The 24,144-nt window shown below is 44.3% G+C and overlaps 3 protein-coding genes across 5 annotated transcripts in view; 2 read left to right on the forward strand and 1 right to left on the reverse strand.

Annotated features, from left to right (window-relative positions):
* Window positions 1-1,136: 1,136 nt before the first annotated feature.
* ankle2 (ankyrin repeat and LEM domain containing 2) lies at window positions 1,137-13,204 on the forward strand. The gene is given in 15 exon segments (XM_048243329.1): window positions 1,137-1,633; window positions 2,281-2,489; window positions 2,492-2,731; window positions 4,749-4,940; window positions 5,122-5,315; window positions 5,677-5,865; window positions 6,113-6,235; window positions 6,375-6,438; window positions 6,532-6,701; window positions 8,929-9,035; window positions 9,291-9,481; window positions 9,974-10,173; window positions 10,175-10,869; window positions 10,984-11,115; window positions 11,877-13,204. Coding segments are annotated over 15 exon segments (2,952 nt in total). The 5' UTR covers window positions 1,137-1,604; the 3' UTR covers window positions 12,094-13,204.
* Window positions 13,205-14,347: 1,143 nt separating this feature from the next.
* Window positions 14,348-17,916, reverse strand: pgam5 (PGAM family member 5, serine/threonine protein phosphatase, mitochondrial). The gene is given in 7 exon segments (XM_048243328.1): window positions 14,348-15,044; window positions 15,479-15,553; window positions 15,555-15,607; window positions 15,948-16,036; window positions 16,224-16,349; window positions 16,454-16,626; window positions 17,205-17,916. Coding segments are annotated over 7 exon segments (900 nt in total). The 5' UTR covers window positions 17,438-17,916; the 3' UTR covers window positions 14,348-14,893.
* A 477-nt stretch (window positions 17,917-18,393) lies between these two features.
* The window catches only part of zdhhc8b (zinc finger DHHC-type palmitoyltransferase 8b), a 53,294-nt gene continuing 47,543 nt past the window's right edge, over window positions 18,394-24,144 (forward strand). Inside the window, exon 1 of one of the 3 annotated variants that reach the window (XM_048244026.1) lies at window positions 18,394-18,721. In XM_048244026.1, coding sequence (XP_048099983.1) covers window positions 18,618-18,721 — 104 coding nt within the window. In that variant the 5' untranslated portion in view covers window positions 18,394-18,617. The remainder of the gene's footprint in view (window positions 18,722-24,144) is intronic. The other 2 variants (XM_048244028.1, XM_048244025.1) reach the window with 2 other exon arrangements.

Here is a 24,144-nt window from a genome sequence, read left to right on the forward strand (position 1 = left end):
TGCTTTCCAAAATATAATTATGGTGCAACACATAAAACAAAGGGAATAATGCACATCACATGTAATTAAGCAGGGGGGAGTTGATTCACTTGGCAGTGATTTCTTTTAAAACTTTAAAGAGCTTCTTTGTACAAAAGAAATGTTTGTGTCCCAATTCTGCAAAAATACATTTCTATGAGTAAAGACTGGGAAAACTATGTTTTGGTTCAATTCTGACTGATCTAGGCAACATAAACTAGGCTACATAATGTCTTGTTCTTAAATGTTGGTAATTTAATTTAGACTATGTAAAGAGTAGAGATGCTGGGTATACTTTTAAATAATTTTCTATTTTCCCCACATAGCATGATTTATAGATTTATTTCTTGCCATCATAGCCTGTATGACCATGCTTAGCCTACTGTTTGAGAATGGATACGGGTAGGTCTAGGGCATCTTGCTATTTATTCCAAGTCAGCTTGCCCTAGTTTCATAAGGAAAGGATCTACTTTGTAAGCACCCTGTTGCATCAATGATTGTGAACCAGAGACTTAGTTATGTTATCTGGGCTCGCCATTTTTTTCTGACAGGCAGTGTTTGATGACACCTTACACGACAGGGTCCTTTCTCAGTACATTTTGAAAGCGTCGCGGTGAAAGAAGGTGGAGAAGCAGAGAGGAGGTGGGCGTATGAGCACGCTGCTAGAACCGAGTTAAAACAGTAATTTTCATTTTCAGCGACTTTACACCCCTTGCCCATAGATAAGTATTAGCGGCAGAGAAATGTTCGATTTTTGCTGAAAGTAGTTATGTAGTAACTGTTTGCAGTGGCCATTAACTGCCACTGTTTGCGTTAGTTAGCTGGGTGTGCTCAACCGACGCGTACGTTAGCTCCTTCAGTTGTAGCTAGTTAGCTAACTAGATGAGAAAATAATAACGTCACACGGTCTGCTGATTTAGCGACAAGTTGTCGGTTGGTCTGCATTACCTGACTGATATTTCATATCCCTTACCTAGCTCTATACATAAATTAATAATGCTAGCTGACATGAGAGAAATACAACATACCGGTTGGCCCTCCCTGTCTGCTTGCTTATTTATAGCAAGCTAGCCAGATTTAGCTAGCAACCATGGATGTGTGGTTTCTTTGAATATCCAGCTGAATTACATGGCATTTAGGAACATACGAATTGCTCATGTGTTTGAATTTTTTTTCTAAGTAGTATTGTGTCTTTTCGTGGACCTAGCTATCTGTTCGTGCAACCTGCTCCTAAGGACTTTTTTACATGGTGGCTTGCTGTGGTGTCATATCAGCCGGTCCAAAGGGTCCTCCCTTGATTTTTATAGTGAGGTGCTGTTTTTATAACAACAGTTCTAGCAATGCAGGTGCATGTAATGGGCCAAGATGTGGGCCGGACAAACCAAAGATAATGTAGATGAAACACCTTTGAGCACTTCCTTCGGCTGGAAGTCCAGCTCGTTTCGCTCAGCTGTGCGACTGAGCCCTCCCTTTCTCATTGAGCATGCGCGCCGAAGCTTGTAAACAATGAGACCATTCCAGACTATCCCTAGCATTGTGTCTGTTTGAACATTTATTTTACGTTTTATTAAAGCGTTATATACAGCATGAGCAGCGGATATAACGGTAATTTTTGGTAAGTGGCTCGATGCGATTGCACCCTTCCGATGCCATCATGCCCACTTGAGTTGTCGAAACAGTGATAGAACCGTGGCATAGGGAATGGTGAATGATTAAAACACAAAAGCTGTCGTGTATCCCACTTGGGCGTGACATTGGAAAATATGTATATTTAGTCACTATATATAGTGTAGCCTTTTACAAGAGAATTATTGTAAGGGAAGTCGGTGTTTAAAATCGTGCGTCCAAATTTAAAACAGTTGGCTTTTCTTCCTAAATTGTATGTTGCTTGCCATCTTCGCTTATGGGTCTGGTTGCACAGCATATGACATCAAGAGACAACTGACAGTGTTTTGTGATGTGTGTTTATTTTTTGTAGTTGCAAGTTTAACTGCGAGACATTTCTCCGGTATAAGTTAGTGTTATGGTTCGGATGCCCCTTGTATGTCAGAATTCAAGATGTTTCACAGCCCATTTGCTCATGCATAGCACACTTAAGTTGCACATGGAATAGACGTTAACAAAGAATGTAATTGAATGAAAGTTCTGTAATCTTTATATTTGTATACTGAAGTGCTGTAGTCTGTGAATTCAGAGTGTTTGATTAGTTACATTTGGATTTGATTGGTTGGCTCACAGTGCTATTTGTCATCCATCAGGTAGCTGCAGCATGGAGGCCACCCTGAGCAGGCTGCAGGGCCTGAGCGCAGATGAGCTGCGTGACGAGTTCGCCAAGGCCAACCTCAAGTGCGGCCCTATCACAGCCACCACCCGCGCCATCTTTGAGAGGAAGCTGGCCCGTGCTTTGGTGAATGAAGATGGCAGCACCAGCGCTGGCTCGGGCATTGATTCGGGGGCCTCCAACCCTGATTCGGGGCCTCCAACCCATCAGCATCGACAGAGCCACAGGCCAGCGAGGACGGTGACTTTGGCTACGGCATGGGCCTCAACCCACCCGAGGAGGAGGCTCTGACGGAGAAGACGGCCGTGCTGGGCTGCGTCAGGGCCGACGAGGCTCAAATTGATGGGCAGACGCCCTCCAAGCCCACACAAGTGTCACCATCCTTCTACTATGGCGTGTGCCCACCATGGGAGGATGTGCTGGTCAGGACTGGTATGATGCTCCTCACTACATATTTCCTGGTTGGGTTCATTCAATCCTACATGGGTCCATTTTAATCTTGCTAATCTGTGCCGTTCGAATGAATCATAAGTGGCCAGCTACTGGTAGCCCTACGAATATTAGTGTGTGGATTGAAATGGCAGGTGTAAGCATGGGCAATCATTGACAGAATATGTGCATTATTAAAGATGCTGATAATGAGGCCTGGGTTAAGGGAGCAGATTTCTGATCTAGTTAATGGAGTCAGCAGTCTTTACGGTAACCCCCAAGCCAGTGAATGTGTTAAAAGTCTCTGAGATGCAATACAGTGACGTGTATAGATTTTGGCAAGGGCAGGGGGCCATTGTATAGGTAGGGGCATATTTCAAAAGGGTCAGTAAAGTAACAGTCTGACATTTTGGAGCTTTCGGTATACATTGCCAACAGTTTTGAGAGTGTTAACCCACGTTTACTTGTTAATGTTGACGGCACTTTGCAGTGGAGTTTTCCGGTCTCCGGTTCTCCAAGTTGCTCAAAGTTTGTCTAAATAATGAATAATGACCGAAGACCTGTAAAATATTTTTGTTCAATTCCTATGATTGCATAATTTCTTTGTGCTTGGATTTGTATACTTTTAAAATGCTTTCTTTTTCATCTTCAAATACAATGATTTGTTAATGTTGAACCAATATTTGAGGTATCTACAGCATATGAACATGGAGAAATTAATTTTTTGGTTATTTTCATAGGACAAAAATGGCATGTGTAGCTAGTTGGAACCTGAAAATCTATAGTTTTGGAATAGTTCCATATTTAATTAGTTAGTGCCCAAAGTGTTAAAGTTGTACCATGTTTCCTTCATAGAGATAGAGACATTAGTTGATTGCATTATTACAGTATACCTCTGCTTCTTCACTCTTGTTCTAGAGGAACTCAATATCTATCTTGTTATTGTTCTTGAGGAACTCTATTTATCTTGTTCTTGTTCTTGAGTAACTCAATGCCTGGGCAGTTGTGTAGTTTTCTAATTATGGTCTACTCAGGAGGCTTATTCGTTGCCAGAGTTGAGTTTACAGCCATTTACATAGGATATAGCCTAATCCTTACAACCGGTTATAGGCTGCTTGTTGAAAGATTTAGTTTGTGATTCTGAATAAAGCTCTTGCCGGTTGGTTCATCCCTGTCAAGGTTACTTATGTAGATTTTAAACGGAAATGAAACGGGTCAGGACAGTAATATTGTATTGGAGGCTGTGTGCACTTTTTGATAAATTCAGCAAGTTGTTCCTCACACTCCTGTTCAGTGTTTGCCCTCAAACAAACTCAGGTGTTAGGACGATGTACAATCTCCCTCCCTTACATGGTTTGTTTGTTTAAAAGTACATTTAGTGGGAAAGAACAACTTTTTTAAAAAAAAAATTGTCGAGTGGCATGTTAGTCTCAGGAAGAGCTCAGGGAACAGCTTGACCCAGAGTCAACGCTGGGACATCCTGCAGTAAAGCCCAGCTGTAATACCTGTTATCTTGGCCTCAGAGGTGCTACAAGGGTGTTGGGTTACTTGGCTGCTCTGATATGGTGGCTGGAAGTGTCTGTGCCTCTACCTGTGCCTAGCATAGTTTGAGATTCACACTGACCTCTGTGCTCGCGCTGTGGACGTTTCGAGACTTTATTTCTGTTCCGTTGCAGAGGAGGCCTAACACATTAGTTTAATAAGGGATTATGAGCTCTGTTGTGCAAGGGGCCCCTCTTTGGTTGTTTTATAATTATGTAAATTCATAATTTAGTCTGGTTGATTTTTTTTAATTGAGTGCCCTGTGCAGTCTTTCAACCCATTTCATATTATTAACGACATTCTGCTTTTGTCTCACCTCTTTTAAAAATTTCCAAAGGAAAATGAAAATGCCTCTGTTCTTGTAATACGCTGAGCTATTGTTGGCTATGAATAATGCTTTCATGCTGCCCGTTGCTGTAGGTTTATGGCCGTAGATTGTTGGCTGAATAGCTCTCTGTTTCTTTTCTCTCCTCTAAAGATAGAGTACATGTGTACAGTGAAAAGAAAGAAGCTCTGCAAGTGGTGAAGATGATGAAAGGGGCTCGATTCAAAGCCTTCACCAGCCGTGAGGATGCAGAGAAGTTTGCCAAAGGTGTCTGTGATTACTACCCCTCTCCCAGCAAAGCCATGCCATGCATCTCGCCTGTCAAACCAGGCCTCTTTGCTAAGGGTGAGTGAGGGGGTGATGTTCACAGTGCAGTTGTTCCTGAAAGGCCATACTACATATTTGGGGACACACATTGACAAAATACCATCAGTTGTCCATGGTGGCTTGTTAAAGTTTGGCTGAATATGGAACGACACTATAGAAGAACGCTTCTCCTCTCTCTCCCACTAAACCCTTACAATAGACAACAGCTCTGGGATGGAGACGGACACGATCAACAGGGAGAAGGCAAACAGTTTCAAGAGCCCGCGCACACAGGACCTGACTGCCAAGCTGCGCAAGGCCGTGGAGAGGGGCGACGAGGTGGCCTTCGCTGAGCTGGTCTGGAGCAATCCACGCTATCTCATCGGCTCAGGGGATAATCCCACTGTGGTGCAGGTGAGCTGTGTGTGTGTGAGAGAGTGATGTCAGGGGGCTCAGGAGAGAGCTTTTCTTTTTTGGAGGTGGAATGCAGAAGTGGAGATAAAGAAGTTTTTCACGTCAGATAAAAAAAAATTTATATAAAGGAACTAGCTGAAAATGGGGCATTCAACCTGACCACAAACAGGACCATTCAAACTGGAATAAAGTGGACTTGTGTCGCTGCAGTGTCATACTGCAGTTCACCATTCACCATATAGTTTAGGCTCTTTGCCGTCTCAGTCAGATCTCGGTGGCTCAAATAACCAAAAACAGAGCCAAACCCCCCTCCCTCCCCAGGTGTTAACACTAGTGTTGTATCGTGGGCCTTGTTCTACAGGAGGGCTGCCGATACAATGTGATGCACGTGGCTGCTAAGGAGAACCAGGCTGGGGTGGCCCAGCTCCTGCTGGACACACTGGAGAACCCCGAGTTCATGCGTCTCATGTACCCCGACGACCACGAGGACATGCTGCGGAGACGCATCCGCTACATCGTGGACCTGTACCTCAACACTCCGGACAAAGCCGTGAGTCCATCAACACCAAGATGTTTGACTCGTCTCTTTCTCTGCATGTCTCTACATTATTTCTTCTTAGTCTGTGTCTGTTTCATTTCATACCTCTCTGCCTTCTCATTTTTTTCTGTCCTCTTTATAATTTTTTCCTTGCCATGCTTTCTGTCCTCCTGTATTCTGTACACCTGTTTTCTTCATCTCTCCATTGCATTAAGAAAAGATAAAGATTTGGTTATATTTTGTTTCTGTTGCATTTCAGGGCTTTGAGACACCACTTCACTTTGCCTGCAAGTTTGGCTGCCCAGAGGTGGTGAACGTTCTCTGCTCCCACCCTGACACTGACAAACACTGCAGAAACAAGTATGACCAGAAGCCATGCGATGTAAGGGACTGTTTATCTATGGTGGTTTGTGATTTGTTTTGTTTATGCAAATGTTTGTTATGTTTATGTTTCATTTTCCAGTCTTTTTGTTTTGTACCAACCACAGACTAATCAGTTTATCTTGTTGGGTCTTTGTCAGGTCATATGTGAAAGAAAAAACAAAACTCAAGAAGTGAAGCAGAAGATTTGTGAATATTTAGAAGGTACGGACCCCCCGGCAATAAAAGCTTTGAGCATACTATTGTTTACTTCTTATTGTTGCTGGAAGTTGAGCGTGTCTCCCTCTCCCGACCCAGATCGCTGTTATGTGCCCTTATTGAGGGCGACGGACAACTCCTCCCAGCCGGTGATTGGAACTCCATGGTCCCCTGAGCCCTCTGAGCCTTTACCCTCCATGCTGTCTAGAAGTCCTATGGACCCCGTCATGGCGGTCAAAGCCTACGCTGGGCCTCTGAGTCCATCAAAGGTAACAATTTTCTCACTGTGCCATTATATCAAGTAACAGCTTTGGTCTAAGATGGAGGAATTTGAGAGAATTGTTAGTACCGGGAATGCAGTTAGGAAATGGCTCAGGGTGCCATGTTGTTTTAGTATGGTAGCATTGTATGGAAAAGGAATTTTGGAGTTAACAGTGACCAGCTTGGTGGAGGAGTTCAAGACCTGTCTGGAGATGACTCTGTCACAGTCCTAGGATCTAGTCACTAGTGAAAACATGGAAGAAGTGGAATCCATGGGATACAGTTAAACATGCTCAAGGCGCATTGTAACATAAGGATATTGTTGGGCAGGTGAGGAGTGGAAGAGCTCGTTTTGGTCATGGTGCCTATTGGAAAGCATGGGGCAAGGCTACAGCACAGGAGAAAAGACAGATGGTAACTGACTCTCTTCGCGAGCAAGAAGGGAAAGCTAGACAGTGTTTCAAGCGAAACAAGGGCAATGGATGAACTGATGAGATGTTGAGATCAGCTGGAGAGAACTATAGGCCAAGGATGCTAACCATTTTAAATTCATTGTAGGAGCCACATATGATGTTCTTCCTACTCCACAGAACCTAGTGAAGATGGAAGCTGCAAGCTATGTGTGGGCCATGGCTCTTTTAAAGCATATTCTGACCCAGGGTCACTACACCTGGAGACATAATCAGGTTTTAAAACCACTGGCATATATATGCTTGAGAATCAGAGAGTTTTTGAGATTAACTCTTTGCCGGTTAGCGACAGGGATAGAAGAAATTGTTTTGTGCAAGAGGGACAGAAAAGTGGGCATTGGGCAAATACAAGCACTACAGGAAAATGGGGCAAAGCACTGAATTGGAAACTCCTGGTGGATGTTGAAAAGCAACTGCAAGTTCCACATTGTATTGATGTGACTATTTTGAGACCAGATGCGGTGTTGTATTCTGAATGTGAGCACATCGCTGACTTTATTGAGCTAACTGTTCCCCTCTGCAGATGTGATGGAGGAATTCTATGAAAAAAAGAACTGGTACTGAAAGTACGGGTAGCAGAAGCAAGGGGCTGGCAAACATAAAGCACTTTCAGACATACTTGTAAGACCGGAGGTTCTGCGGATGTTAAACGGTGGGGCTGTATATCTGAACGACATAAACGGTCATATGGAAGTCCGAATTTAGCCGGTTGTTCTACTACTCCCCTAGTATTTCCTCCGGACATTATGTAATTGTGCTGTGTCTGAACGAAGCGTAGAACATGCGGTTAAAATTCACACCTAGTGAGAGGGGTGTGTTGGTGGCGTTTCTTTTCATGCGTCCATGTGGTTAAATCTGACTTAAATGCCAGTGTTATGATGGAGTGGCATAGTGCTGTCCAGAAAATCCTGGAAAGATGCAGACATCCACGGAGCTACTGTCCATGAGGGCAGACAGCATTGTAATAGAACACATGAAGGGAATGGCATGAGACACGTTGATGTAGCCTACAACTGCATCGCAAAGGAGAGCCTTTACGGGTACAACACGCGGTGCGTTTGTGGCTGCCTGAAACCTGTTGGTTATGATTGTTTTATCTTGCGTCCTGTTGTCAATTCACTTTTCAATTTAATTTCACTTATAGAGCGCCAAAACATTACACATGTCTCATGGCACTTTACAGAGTGTTAGACAATCAGAGAAAAGAAAAGAGGCCCATGGGCAACAGGGGCGAGGAAAAACTCCCTAGATTGGAGATACATATACGAAGAAACCTTGAGCAGATCCACGACTGTTTTACAGAGGCTTGGTTGTTGATTGGCTTCTGTGGCACCACAAGTTGTACCATGAAAGAGGGCCTGTACGGATCCCGGGTGTGACATGCGGCGCATTTGCAACTGCCACAAATCAATTGTGCATTGTCAGTCAATCTCTTGTCATGCTGTGTCATGCTGTGCAATGTGTGAAAGGCTTGGCTGTTGATTTGTCACTGTGGGAAGTCCCCTACCTAAAGCACAAGGAATTTACCACCGTTCCTGTGTAGGTCTGAAATAAGAGAAACACAATTGCTATAAAATAATAGAATATCATCAAATTTGAATTTCAACTAGGACTATTCTAGTCCTAATGATATGGGTTAGCAAAACTGTTCACGGTTGTGTTGCAAAAAGCCAGCATTTTGCACTCAATACTTCTTGGAGGAAGCCTGTTAACAGTGTGGTGCATCTCTGGTTATATTCTGTATGATCAAATTTAACCCCCTCAGGCGGCCAATTCCGCCAGAGCATGGAAGACGCCCCCCAGAGATCGTGCTGTACACTTCCACCACATCCTAAAGTCTGATCCCGACCGAGGAGCCGAGAGAGTGGGCAGGTACAGGATGGAGAACCTACCCTATGTTCCAATTTGCATACTTCTGTACTCTTACAATACCTAATAATAGTGCACAAGTGAATGCATGTCTGCACTCATATTAGGTATTGTTAGTACAGAAGTATGCAAATTAGAACACAGCCCTAGTCTTGTTCTAATGCACCATTGGCACACACACCCAGGAAAAGCTACTGAGACAAACATTGTTGCTCTTGCCTCTGACTCTGACAGTCTGTATGATCTGTTTGTTTCCAGAAATCTTGCCCATGAATTGGGCCATCCCTGGGCTGAGTACTGGGAGTTCTTGGACTCCTTTGTCGACCTGTCGTCTGCAGAGGGTCTCCGAAAGTTGGAGGAGCACCTGAGCAAGAAAGACTTCAGTGAGCGTGCCCACCGAGAGACCGGAGAAAACGAGACCAGCAACAGGTTCAGAACTCCATCACCAGGTAAACGAGTAGAATGCTTTTTTGAATCGAAAGGACCTGCTCTTGGTGAGCCTCTGTGATGTGCTTAACATGTGGAGTGCTGTCACAACACGTTTAAAGGAGAAATCCGGGTTTTCACGTAGATCTCCGTTTGTCGAGGTCACAGAGTACTGTCGATACGGAAAACAAAACCGAAACAATCGGTTTTAACTAGCTCAAATTGCTAGAGCCAGCAGCTAACTGAACCAGGCAGCTACAGCGCTACACTCTGGGGGCATGTCTCATGTGCATGCCCCCAGAGTGTAGCGCTGAAAAACCAAATGAGAGAAGAATCTTGTGCGAAAGCTTTGGAAGGAAAGCCAATACAATCTGCGCTTAATGCACTCAAAATCAAAGTTTTCTCCAGTGTCCCATCTTGGACAAAAATACTTGATTTTACTGGTCATGTAAATGTCTTCAGATCTCAGTAGTCATTGTTGAAAGTTCAATTCATTCTCTCCTTCTGTTATACAGGCAAGCCAAAAAAGTTCTGCAACTCCATCTCGGTTGGTGCTTTCCTGGACGAGGGCGATGACCTGAGCCTGGAGGAGATGAAGAACCGGCAGAACGCCGCCCTCACCAGCGTCTGCTCCAAGGACAACCTGAAGGGGGCAGTGGGCGGCCGTGAGTTCCACATCCTGCCTGTGTCACGGAGCGCCGACCTCATCGAGAGGCGGCTGCGAGCATGACCTCCTCTGCGCCTCCGACAAGAGCCTGCTCTCGTCCTCCAGCAGGAACGGCCTGTGTCCGCCCCCCTCTGGCACCAGCGCCGACCGGACTCAGAACGGGGACAAGGGCTCCCCTCGCGGCCTGTCGTCCTCCTCTGCCTGCCTGCTGTCCCCCATGTCCAACCTGATGGTGGAGTTTGAGCGCATGACACTACTGGACGAGATGGAGCGGCAGCCCCGGGAGCGGCGGCGCAGTGGCGAAAGCTCCCGGCAGAAGGACGGACTCCTGAGGGACTCGTACTTGCCGGCGGCCGAGCTAATCTCCAGCGTGGGCCGCCTGTCGCTGGGCGCAGGCGAGGACTCGGTGTTCTCGGTGAGCTGCTCGGAGCGTGACTGCAGCTCGTGGAAGGGGCTGAGCGGGGGCAAGGGGGACGGGCTGGACGAAGGTGACCGGAGGCTGGAGGACCGGGTTAGCTCGGGGTCGGACGAGTACGTGTCGGCTGAGGAGAGCCTGGAGGGTGGGGGTCAGAGGACTAGGGGGCCCGTGGTTGAGCGCACTCTCTGCTCCAGGTCCAAGTCTTGGGACCACGGGGGCCGAGATATGAGCAGCTCAGGGTCATCTGGCTCCTACAGATCTCTGGATTCCCCTGACTTTATATTAAGGACGCCGCCCCGCTTTAAAAAATGTCTTTTCATTGAAGGGTAAGTGAATTATGTTCTTGAAGATAGTTGGACAACTTTCAAGTTTTAATGTTGTGGTATAACCTGAGATGTATGTGCTGAGCCAATGTAAGCTGATTCTGGTGCTTTTCTTAGGGATTCGCCAACCAAGCTGGACAGAGAAGTACTGTCTGCAGTAGAAGCCATAGATGTTGATCCCCTGAAATACCCCAGCATTTACAAATGGAAGAGCACAATGCAAACATACTCCCCCACTGAGATGCAAAGGTGTGTACCAAAGTCCTTATAATCTCTCTTTGTATGTAAACATTTTGTGCAATCAAAATGACAGGATGAGCAAGTACTGTAGATTTAGTTCAGTATAGATCTGGGTTTAGTTTCTAATTCTTAAGTGTTAATTAACACACACCTTGGTGTCTGTTTCCTGCGTTAGTTTCTCAACCATTTGTTTAAATCCAAAAGCAGCCATTTATTTGTGTGTGTGTGTGTGTTCTCAGAGACTCTCCAAACACTTCTGACGTTGTTGTTGATGATCTTTTAAAAACTATTGTGATTCTGGAAGTGGGTTGTTGCTTTGACATGTACATGGACCTGTGTTTCTCAGAAATGTTTTTTTTAAATACCAGCCATTAACTCATGCTCTTTCAGTAGGTGGTTATAGCACAAAAATGGTTGTACTTATTTATGGTACCCTTGGACATGTTCATAGACTCTGTGTTAGAGGATTGCAAATTACTGGACTTAACAAGACAAAATCTAAGCAAATAGCCAAATACTGCTCTGTGTCAGCCATCATAGGCAGTCACCATGTATGGACCCCTGATAATATGTATTTATCCTGATTTACCTGTAAAGCTGTAAGCACTTGCACACTGTTTGTGTTGCTGTGTGAGACACAAATGAGCTCTTTAATTAATATTTGGAATGCTGTGTTGTTGTAATCAGTATTGGTCATCCCAAATAAATGAATTGTGTGTGTGTGTGTGTGTGTGTGTGTGCCTACCTACCTGCCTGTGTGCCTTTTACAGGTGGCCGACCCCAGCCTTCGTGCGGCGGCCTCCTAAGGTCCAGACGTTCACCCCGGGCTCCCCCGTGAGCATTCTGGCCTCCCCCCTCAGCCGCTGCAGCCCTTCCCGGTACACGCCGGGGTCGCCCGACTTCGGCAGCCCCGGCCGCTACAGTCCAGCACACGCCAGCTTCATCCAGCGCCTTCGCCTCAAGCACTTCAGCGACCCCCCAATTTAAGATGCACCTGCCAGCCCCCCTCCCCCCGTGCTGCACACCTCGCCAACCCGGGTGACTGCATACTGGATTCAATCACATCAGAAATATGCACAAGTGTCTTGAGGGTTTGTATTAACGATGTGGTACTCCGACATGTGATGTACAGATTTTTTTGGATGTATGTTCAGAATTTTTTCAAACTAGTCTCTTTACAGTGTATGTATGAGTGTGAGCTTTGTCAAAAATGACAGTAATAATATTATTTATAGAACATGGTGACATGCACTTGTGTCCTCGCTAAAAAAAAAAAGAAAAGATTTTATTGTTTAATAATGGAGAAAAAAAAAAAATGGGTTGCATTCCAAACATCCAATGTAAATCCTTGTGCGGACCCATTGCTTGAAAATAGTTTGTAAAAATTTAAGCTTAATGTGAGGAGAAAAAAGTGTGAAATTATTTTTGGTATATCTCTTACGTAGCACAAAATGATAAAAATTGTTTTTGTTTTGTTTATCTGTGTAAATGACTGCCAGTTCCTGTTTTTAAGTTCATGAATTTGAGAATTGCCTTAATTTTTCTGAGATGAGGGACAGCCTCCAGTCAGAATTTGCCACACCTTGTCCAGAATCAGCCAATCGTGTTTTACCAATGCCTCCCTGTCCATATTTTTTAAATCCAATAAATGTGTTAATTTTTGTAGATACCTGAATGTTTTCGTTCACACAGTTATTATGCCATGCACCAAGCTGCAGCCATGTCACTTTATAAGTACAGTTTCTCAGTGACACACAAAAGCCATCCTCATGATGTCTCTTACCTTTCTGATGTTTGTGGGCTGTACATTGCAGGTTACTGAATTGTCTCTTAACATCTCTATAATATGAATGAATGTTCCAACAAAACTGCACAACTGTCTGAACATATCAACAACCAAACTTTGATATTTCAACTGAATGGTGCATTTCTAGAGATGGGGGTGGTCCAAACCGCACCATCTGTATCCTATGGTCACGTGGGACCTAACTTGTTGATCTTGGTCAGTGGTGTAAGTTGTGGTGTTGTGAATTTGAGTGAGGTATCTGTAGTCTTTTCTTAAGATTTATTAATAAAACTGAACAAAATGTTAGCACAGGGTATGAAATCAGGTCTGGTTTGTACTGCCTCTCAACATCAGTGTTAGCACCAGAGATGGGCAGATCATTTGTCAGCATTAATTAAGAATGTGGAATTTTCCAGATGTCAAGTCAATGTCTTTTTTTTAATTGCCCTTACCTACCCTTTGCCTCATCACCTGGGGGTCAAACTAACAGATTTTCTTCTGTTAACCAGCTCTTATGTGGAAACCATTTGGGATCACAAATACTAGCACATTTGAAGCGTGCCACTCTCCATGAGATATTCGTTTTCTGCTATGCTTTTGACCCAGTGGCTCAAAATGTACCTTTCACTTTGACTTTTACGGTTTAGCAGTAGGGGACCCTGGATTTCCCCCCCCAAGCCCCTTTCCTGAGCCCACTTTACAAAAAAGGTCTCATTTTGAAGATTGTGTACTACTCACCCTCTGTCCCACCCTCCCTGCTACTCAATGTGGTGACAGCCTGGAATTTTGCTCCCTGCTTCATTCAGCTTTCTTAGTGCCTTTTTAGTATGACCATGTGTGGCAAACCCAGTTGTTTCACAGTGTTCAGGTTGCACTGATGACATCAAGGCTTAATAATTTTTGACAACAGCCCAATTTGAATAAAGTATAGTAGCACTGGTTTTATGCAGCATTTGAATACCTCTTACATAAGATTGTAAAAAACGTTTACAATTTAGTATGCTAATACAGTACATTAATGCCAGCCTTACTCCATTTTTTTTTTGTTAAAGGCTTCGTAGTGCCAACATTGTGGTGCATTGGATTTGCTGTTTAATTGTTGATATTTTGATTATTTTTGATCTGGCTTCCCCATTGCATGCATTTTTAGTCCAATTTTATTACTGTATATGTCAAAGGAAAGTATTTGATGTACTTCTGAGGAACGAATAAAACAGTGAACACCATTTTGAGCTCCTTCATGTGGTATCTTAGAACTGAGTTGTAAATGGGCTTTGGAGCTAATGCCTTGTGCAAAACACAAATAAAAAAAAAACATCTGTTGGGAACTTAATCTATTGTATTTGGCACTTTTGGAAATTAACATTTCACAAATAACGTCAAATTTTCCACCATTATTAAATTACATTTTGAACATCTAAAATATCTCAACCAATGAATTAAGCAAAACTGGAGTAGTTGTCATAGGTGTATTTCCTGAAGAGACATAGAGGAAGAAACACATTAACATGCTTCAACTCTATTGCACGCATATCAAGGACAGGAGTCATTATTTCACAGGCAAACCATCAACATAATATATGAGCAACAATAGCCAAGTTATCAGACAAATGTTGGTTTGACTGAATCCCCTCCATTGTCCTCCTGAATGACAAGACACTTACTTGCATTCATATTCAGAGCTCCAGTAATCCAGAAAAAAATATGCAAACACTATTTTCCCCCATACAACTTTCCCATACCCATTTTCGTACAAAACCCAAGTTAATACAAGGTGGTGTAGTGTCCTGAATGTAATTGACGAAAAAACATGGCATTAGGTAGGTAAACTACTTGCCTCATCATCATCATCATCATCAATACAAAAATAGCAACAAAACAGTTGTCACACTTTCAAGACACTTAAGGAGAATCAATAACAAAACAAAACAAAAAACAGCAAAAACAAGCCACAGCCTCCAGCTGAAGCGGCAGTCCCACATGGTGAGTGGCCGTCTGGTGTCAGGTCGACGTGAGCTTGTCTGGGGGCATGAAGCCCGAGTCGCCCAGCACCTTGAGTGCTACACGGCCACTGGGCCTGATGGTGAGCCAGGTGATGCTGCCGTTGCTCAGGCCCATACGCAGCCAGCCTTCGGGGGGAAACTGGAGAGCCCTGCAACACACGAGAGGTCTTCATCACAGAGCTTGGGACACAAACTCAATACAAGAACACAGAATATACACAGCCCGTCCTCGTGCTCTAAATACCAGTATGCCATTGATAAAACGTTCCTTATTGTATGCAAATACAATTATTGTGCAAGGCAAATGCTTTCTGTAGAGTTCCGACTTACCAGTCAAGCAGACATTTAATAGAATTGACTTATTCAATACATAGTATTGACCTGACACCACATAAGGTCACCAAAGTGTTTGCTTTCAATACTGACACACAGGTGGAGTGCACATTAGGTATGAGTGTCACAACAGAGAGCTGATAGAGCAAAATAGCAAAGATAGAACAGCGAATATGATGACTGGGCCCCGTTATCCTACAGAGGGAGAGGGGTGAGCGGAACCCATACTGATGGGGGGGTGGGCACACACCTGCACACAAAATAGCGGATGACATTGGCATGACAGACGATGATCTCATAGCTGTCCTCCTTCTGCTTGACGTCAGCGGTGGATGTAGCGGCGGAAAGCGGCTTCGATCCGGGCCCCGTCCTCGTGGTACTGCTGGGATCGGGTACACAGGTTCACACACCGCGCGCACGCACGCACAGACACACGCACACACAACACAAATGAGGACCTCAGGGCCCTCTCATTCCTTTGGGCTCATGACAAGGAATACATGGCGGCCCCCATGTGGCATTCACTATGTCAGTGCACCGGCCTTATGAGAGGACTGCTGCTTAGATGGTGATGTTAGGTTAGTGTATGGAGATCTAAAAGGTTAGGAGCTAGAGTTCTAGATCTAGGGATCTAGAGTCTGGCTGATAAATGACACAAAATAACCATGGGCTCTTGCAGCACACGGGAGTGACACTGAGGTGGATTGCATGAACCGTACCACTGCATCAGGCTTCCAGTGGCCAACAGGGGGGACTGGTCGGATGGGAGCTCCTTCCCTCAGCAAGTCACAGCTCAACAGTTCTACCCCTGCAGTTTTCAAATAGGAACTGTTAGGCACTGTGCATGTTTTAAGTCTTTAACATGTTTGTAGTCACAAGGATGTGGGAAGTAAATGCTGATGTTACAAAGGAGCAATCCTCTGCAAATGACAACTATCCTTAACACAGCTGAATGCTGACCTACAACCAGCATAACAGTTGCAACTTCTTCTGACCTGGGAGGTGTTGGCTTATGATGCGAGCAGTTTCTGTAGCCCTTGTCATGGAGGAGTGCACAAGGATATCATACTTCAGTCCCAAAACCGCCAGTCTCTGTCCTGTCAACTCTGCCTGCTCGCGACCTGAGGAAAAGAGAGAGGTAGAGAGATAGAGAGAAGTGTTTTAGCCCGTCCTTGAGCTTGAACTTACATTGTTTCAGACTAAGCCAGACTTCCACTACCCATACCCAGTGGGGTGAGAAACCGCTCCTTGTCTTCGCTGCCACTGAGATTGTACTGGGAGTGGCGAATGAGGAGGATATGACGGGTGGCCTTTGGTTTGTTATTCTCCACCTCTGTTGCCAAGTCATCACCTGTGATCTCCTTTTTCTTTCCATTTAATAGTGAAGCAGGGTCCCTCCTATGTGCAATAAGGAAGTAGTGCAAGCAATTAGTAGGCTGAAAATAAAAATGGGCTTATTGGGCAACCCTTACTTCTTGGTTTTACTTTAAAACCTGGTTGTTATATGGAATGTGTACATCAACATATTCAACAATTATTTTGTGGTTGTGTTTTCATGTAGATTTAACTTCCATTAAAGAATCTATTTTCAATAAATTGTATATGTTTATGCAAAAACAATACTGCTAAAGCCAATACGCTACTCTGGGACCACTGCCACTAGCAAATCAACAGAAAATTAGCATCTCTCTCAAAGACTTTGGACGATCTTTCTTCATAGTGCTCAATGAAGATATGTTGGGGGCCTATGTGTTGCTTTTTGTGATCACTTGTTTCAGTTCCCCACTGAAGCAACAATATGTCACATCACCAGGATGCAATGACTTCTGAGTGATTTATTAAGTCAACTTAGGCCAAAGACCTGGTAATGCTCACAGGCAGACTAAGTTACTATCTGATCTGATTGTAACAGTTGTTTCACTGAAGCGGACATTTCAACCCTGAACATGACATAACATTAGAAAACACAGACATACTTATCCCAGTTGGAATCCCAACCGTTTCCACTCGGTTGCACTGAATTGTTCCCCGATAACAATACGCTTGGCTGAGCTGCGTGGATAATTGCGAGGCCAGTTTTGAACCATTGCCGTTCCCCTTGCGTCTCCCCAAAATATCCCCTCGATTCAGCTGCCGAAGCAGCATATACTAACACGCCTGAGCCGCCCGCAAAACCACACATTAACCTAACTGCCCTCCGAAACGACATACTGGTAGATTTCCCAAATGCCAGGCAATTCACCGGTTTCCTTAAGGGAATATATAGCTAATTCTGTGCGCACAAAGAGCTGGAACAGCTAGCTATTTAGCTAATGACGCACAAAGGATAAACGTTGGACACCTCCGGTCAGCTAATATGCTAGCAGCTAGCAAGCCAGTTAGATGCTTCGGAAGTGTCAACCATCGGCAGCAAGACTATGTTCGTAACTCTCACATCACCGTTCCTCTTTCGAAAATATTTGCATTGTTTTAGGGAAAATAAAATACTAAGCACTTGTGGTTCGGGAGTGTCCGACAGCTAAAGTTAGTTTTTTAGGATAGCTAAAAATAAAGTTGTCACTATGCTAATGACTCAAGGGAGGCAAAAGACCAAACTCATACGGTGGCTCGTTAGCGTCAAACAGGACGGATACAATAGTTACCATAACATTTCCTGTCACTAAATCAGCTCCCGTTTTAATTTTTCGCCGAAGTATTACGTTGTAGTAAAACAATTAACGGTTAGATTGTTGTGGTTATTTTAGACTATAGTGGTAGCAGTGAGTACTTTCTCTGTCGTTTGTAAGATATTGCAAATAATGCAGAATCGTTGACTTGTGGTCTTGCCAGCGCGCGTTCACCAAAATATTCTCTTTACTCTGCACTATTACTACTCACCAGCAGAGGGTATGTGGAACTCATTACTAAAGTATATCATTTTCAAACATGTTCCTCTTTTCCAGTCGCTAATGGTGTTTTGTCACCTCTGCCTGACTTTATGCTAGAAATTCCATTCCATCTTTTTCGTAAGCTTACACTGGAACATTATTACTTAAATCCACACTGAATACCATTCTCTCTAGCCATCGCAGCATCTAACCAAGGTTAATTCTTCAAGACTAGTTGCAACACTTTAACGGAGCGCACACCTCTTGGATTTGCATAGAAGAGGCTCCACCTTTCAAGCAGTGCAGTGACCTCAGCAGTGGGTTGGATTGCTAGGGTGGGATTTTCAGCCTCTTGAGCGCCGTGTATTTCTGACTGCCTGTCTAACGACCTTAGAGAAAATTAACGGTAGCAGCGGCGACGAACTAGCGAAACCTTACGTGTTCAAGGGTTGCACTGAACAGACCTCCAGATTTATGCATCCACGATAGGAATAAATAATTAAGGAATGTGGACATTACAGAATGCCCAACAGCGCTGGAAAGAGATTTAAACCCACCAAATATATCCCGGTGTCCACTGCAGCTACTCTTCTTGTTGGATCCACCACTTTATTCTTCGTTTTTACGTAAGTTCCGCAGTCTTATTTGTGGGAGTATGTTTGAACCCATTAATTCAGTTACTGTAACGTATATGGTGATTCAGAATTTTCTTGTTGGATTGAATCGTTGCTTGCGCTATTTCTGTAAAGTTTCTGACAGGTCGAGTCCACAATGGGCCGATGTTTTCTCAGTTGATTTCCCGATGCTGTAGCTAACGGTAACCTGAATATATTTGATGGGCATGGGCTACCTGTTGTAGTTATTATTTCAATTGTTAATTCCATCAGTAGTTAGGCTGTTACGAGCACAAATTTTGCTTCATTCAATGGAATCAGTTACGTGAAGGAAAACTTGAGCGTTCCACATGACTAAGGTTAGCTGGTTCAACAGCTATAGAGCTATAACTTTTGTGTTGTGTTTGACCAAGTGTGAGCGGTGCATCATCTTTCACGGAATATGTTGCAGAGATCACTCTGGCAAAGTTAACAGCAGCCTACGTCTTTCGTTCAGAAAGCGTTAAGATGTTCACCCGGCCCCGTATCAGTCATCGCAATGAGGGATATTACGAAATGGCACCATAGAATGGCACACTCGTTTGACTCATTTGACCATAAGTATGATTTGGTACTACAAGGCCACATCAGTCGGCGCCGGTTGTTGGTTGTATCGTTTTTCAACACCTCTTGTCTAGCAATGTTTCTATGAAGCTATACTGCCTGATCGGTTACCAGATCTGAGGAAGAGACACTACCTTCTTATTTGAGAAGCACATAAAGAAAGAGCAGTGTTTTGATCAGGGACACTGATCTTTGAGGTGATCACCTTGCAGTAGCCTATTGATTACAGCTATAAGCATACTGGCAACATTGTTATAGTGATTGGGTTTCTGATATGTTGGTGTTTGCTTGGCCATGTGAGATATTTCATAATGCAGGCCTAGTTCTGTTTATTCTGCTCAGACCATGACTGGGATCCAAACTGTTCATTATTTCATCTGTTCTTCATTTATTTGGTAGAATATACAGCTGTGCACACAAACCTAGTAGGCCCCTAGTGCTACTATTTGTGTTGCCTGCTAGTACAGTGAGTTTGCCCTTTTACAGTTCTCTGTGAATATGCATAGATTAAAGTTATACATGTTAGGGCAGACATATGAATGGTCAGTTGCTCCGGAGTGGCATGTTCTTTCAAACCATATTGGCTTTACAAAGAAACACATAAAGAGCAATTAATGGAGGGTAAATTGTAATAATTACATTAATCTGATCCTATAGAACACACTGATTCAAGAAAGACTATACTTCTTGACAATATAAAAAAAATTAATCTCCTTCATTTTACTGCAGTATGCATTCACAGTGCACATGCAACGATTTTTGTCTTGTTTTGTTCACATGCGTTTGTTTTGTTGTGGATCCTTTTTACTTTGTACCTGATGGTAAGATAATGCAAAAAGTCAAGTTGATGTTGATGATGAAAGTTCTGATGTCCAAGGGGTGACAAGTCATCTGCCACTGGTATCTCTCTGTCCCGTTGTTGCTCTGTTTTCCCTTTTTGCACCCAGCTGCATGTGACTGGACCCTAGCAACACATTTCGGGGCCGGTTTCCCCCAGCAGATGGGTGCCTGGGGAGATTAGGATTTTACCCCAATGCTCTTTGATTCCCCCCGATAAATATCTGAAGGATTGGGGAATGTCTGAATCACTAAGAGGGATATCACATGCCGTGCACGGGCCTTGCACTATGTCCTCATTCACTCTTACCACACAACCCAGAACCCCCCTCCACCCCTCCACACACACACACACCATCTCCACCTCCAGCCCCGTCCATCGGTGCAGCGGCACATGCTCCACGTTCCGAGCGCAGTCTGCAGACCAGCCGGCCCCTCCAAGTCATGGTGAGGGGAGAGTGAGTCACGGGCCACGTGAGCGCCCTTTTCATCAGCCCGTGCGGAGGGGAGACCGGCCCAGCATTGGCACTCACACAAATCGCCACATTATTGTGCTTGTGTTACAGTGGCTCGGAGCCAGGAAGCTTAGAGTGGCATTATGGTGCATACAGTCAGTTCCATATGGGGACAGAAGAGCCGTGTGAATAGGACATGTTTTTGTTTGTTTGTTTGTTTTTTAAAGATTGAAAATCCATACTAACCCTACTTTATGTCTATAAATAGTCGTGTTAGTATTTTACATCCACCAGAGTCGTTAATATAGAAAAATCTAGAACAAATTGTGTTTCAGACCGCCACAGTTCACCTACTTGGTGTCCCTAAATCAACTCAGGGAATGGAATTGATTTTGGGGAAGTGTCCAGTCGGAAAGAAAGGGTATAAGCAGTCTGTCTGAAGTTTAGATGGGGAAGTGGAACTAGCCAAATGGAATGAAAATATTCTTAGCTGGCATCAAATATGTAACTAGTTTATTATGTTTTATTAAATGCTGATTTCATTATATAATAATTGAAGAGGGTAAATTTCAGGGTCAAAGGTTAAGAAGGGGACTTTTTTTTTATCTTAAAGGCGCTCCTCTATGATGCCAAAGTGACTCTGGTGAGAGAGAGAGATAAGTGTGTTTGTGCTCTCGTCTGCTCTGTTTTTAAACATCCCCCTAATCCCCAAAGCATTTAGGAGAACTTTGTGAGCATGTAATTGAACATTCATCCCCCAGTGATTTTAATCGTCTCTTCTCAGTATGTTGTTTTTAAGTAGTGCAATAGTGGCTAAGGTTCAGGAAATGTATCTCTTTTCTCTTTTAGTAAGGCTGCCTAATGGTTTGCTTTATCATCCAGTTAAGCTCATTTACTCTGTTTATGACGTGTTTAGATGTATAGTCATAATTCTGGACTCGTTTGCTTGCTAGACCATACTCTAGTCACTCAACAGTCCTAACAAAAGCTAAATGTAGGGCTCTTTTGCTTTTAGATTGTGTTTAATCCACACTAAACGTTTTGATGTAGCACACCAAGCTTGTGTAAACGGGCACAGGAAAACGTTTGGATTGGTGTGTCCAACTACTGTTAATACCCTGCTTTCAAACCAGGATTTGAAACACACGATGAATGCTTATTATTTAGAAGAAAGACGGGTGCATTAATATCCGTAAGTGATTCATATAATTTGCACAACACTGTCGAGAGCTAATTGCAGCTTTTCAAAGAGTTTTTTTTTTTCTTTCTAATTGTAGGACCACAGAGCAATATCACTTCATCCACCTACACAGTACAATGTGTGCCGCCTTGTCAAATCAGATGGGGACAGGGCTATTGTCATATGTTGTATTTAGGTCATGGAGTCCTCTCCATGTTTAGGGGTCCCCTGACATTCGCTAATTAAATCTGGAACATTAGAACATTTGTGAAGACGGTGGGCTGTGTGTGATGCTATTTCAAATATCTTGTCCAAACCCACGCTAAAGTTTGAATAACCTAACTGTTCTTCAGCTCCTTAGACCCCTGCTAATCTATCTAGGTCAGTTCTGTTTTCTCTTTCGCCGAGAAATGGTTTGTATATAGTCCCCTGTGGAGCTCAAGCCCACTGGAACGGGTCCAGCTCTACTCATCTGTAATCAGAGTGAGATTTGAGAAACATTTGGACGAATTGAGAAGGAACTCCTACTAGCCATAGTCTTCCTTCAGCACAGTTTCCAGTGTTCTGTTGAGAGCATGGCTAGTGCCTGGTGAGATAAAAAGCATTTGCTACCTCTGCGGCACTTGTTCTCCGTGAACCTAAACCTGTCTCTGCTGCCTTATCAGGACGTGTATCACTCAACAGACATTACTACGCCGCAAGCTATGGAAAATGTCTGTAAAATTGGCTCTGCCAGCTCACACTGCAGGATACTGTATTATAGACTGAATGAATTGCAAATAGATGGAATCACACGTAACACCTGCAAGTGAGTTTGTATCAGTGTGGCGGGAGACTTTAAGACAGTCTGACTCATGCAATCTTTTACATGTTTTCCCCCCTGCACTCTCGGCTCCTCCCACTCCCACTTGTGAGTTTGTGGCTACCGCTGGCATCACCTCCCCTTTGATCTGACTCATCAGTGACCGCAGGAAATGTGTTGCAGTCGCTCTTATCGGTGAAATGAGGCACGTCCAGCAGCTACCCCCACACCCCTGGGCCCAACCAAAGCCCCCCCTCTCGGATGAGTCTGGTGATCAGTGTCTCGTCTTGTCTCACCTGTCCTCTCCGCGTCTGCGAAGCCGACGACCGTCAGCTCTTTGTCGAGCGTGAAGGAGCAGCGGTGAGATGGGGGGGGCCGGCTGAGCTGCCATCATTACCTCCACTGCCGCCACTGCTCCTGTCTGCCTCTGGACCGATGAATGGAGGCCGGGAGAATCAAAAGGCCCAGAGTGTCTAATCTTATTGCATCTATACCCCACTGTTCACAGCTCATGCCAGTCAGTGTGAGATAATGCAGACTGCCTGGCATTCTCTGGGCAGCTTCCCTCTTCCCTGTCAGACCTTAGAGCGAGACTTTGGCACACAGACAGAGAGCAACATGATTCTGTGGAATCAAAATGAATCAGCGTCAGTGAGTGTATTGCCTACGTAAACACTCTGTGAGTTGTTTATCCTTTGTAACATGTCGTAGATTTAAGGAAACGACACTGTCGGAAAGAGTGCATGCATAATTCAGTAAGAACAGATTGTATTGTTGTAACAGACCTGTTTTGTTGGTATTTAAGAGGTTCTAATGAGGCATGCTGGGTTTTTTTCCCCAGCTCTCTTTTTTTCTAAGGCATCTGTTCCAGGCCCAGGCCCTGTGCTTTTAACAAGCCCTGGATCGATGTACTTTCAGCAGGCGCTGTGCAGGCCGTGGAGCTTATTGATATTTATTTCCAACCTGGTTTTTTAGGGCTTAAAATGAATTAGCACTTCATCGCATTTGACGTGGTCACCAGACAGTCTTTAGGGCCTGGCAAATGTTGGAGAGGGCATGTCAGCCTGTGGGACATTCATTCCTTTTTTCCCTGATGTCCTTGTGTACTGTTTTTGTCCCCTCCTGTGGTCGGTCTCTCGCTCTCTGTGAAATTGTCCGCCTATTTTGGGAGAGACTGGTTGTGGGCTTCCAGTAGGTTTCAGGTTCTTTCTTTTCATCGGTGCATATCCCAGTAACCAAAGACATAAGAGTTGTGTTTTAAAAATACACACACACACACACACACACACACCCGTACATAGCCCTTGTCTCATAATGGAAACCTGGCTCTGTTATGCATGTTTCTTACTCTGCCTGAGCCACCCACCCTCCCACCAAAGTGGAGCCCCACCTCGTGATGGCATGGGGGAAGTAAATGAAGCCATGTGTGTGCTTGAGAAAGACGCTAATAGGTGAAAAGTGCGGGAACTGGGAGTGAGAAGCTGAGGCTCTGGCAGAGGCCAGAGTGGGTGGAGGCGAGGCGAGGCTGAGCAAGTGATGGAGGGAGGCCCTCTGGCCG

The sequence above is a fragment of the Alosa alosa genome, chromosome 5, assembly GCF_017589495.1.
Source record: "Alosa alosa isolate M-15738 ecotype Scorff River chromosome 5, AALO_Geno_1.1, whole genome shotgun sequence".
NCBI classification, from domain to species: Eukaryota; Metazoa; Chordata; class Actinopteri; order Clupeiformes; family Clupeidae; genus Alosa; species Alosa alosa.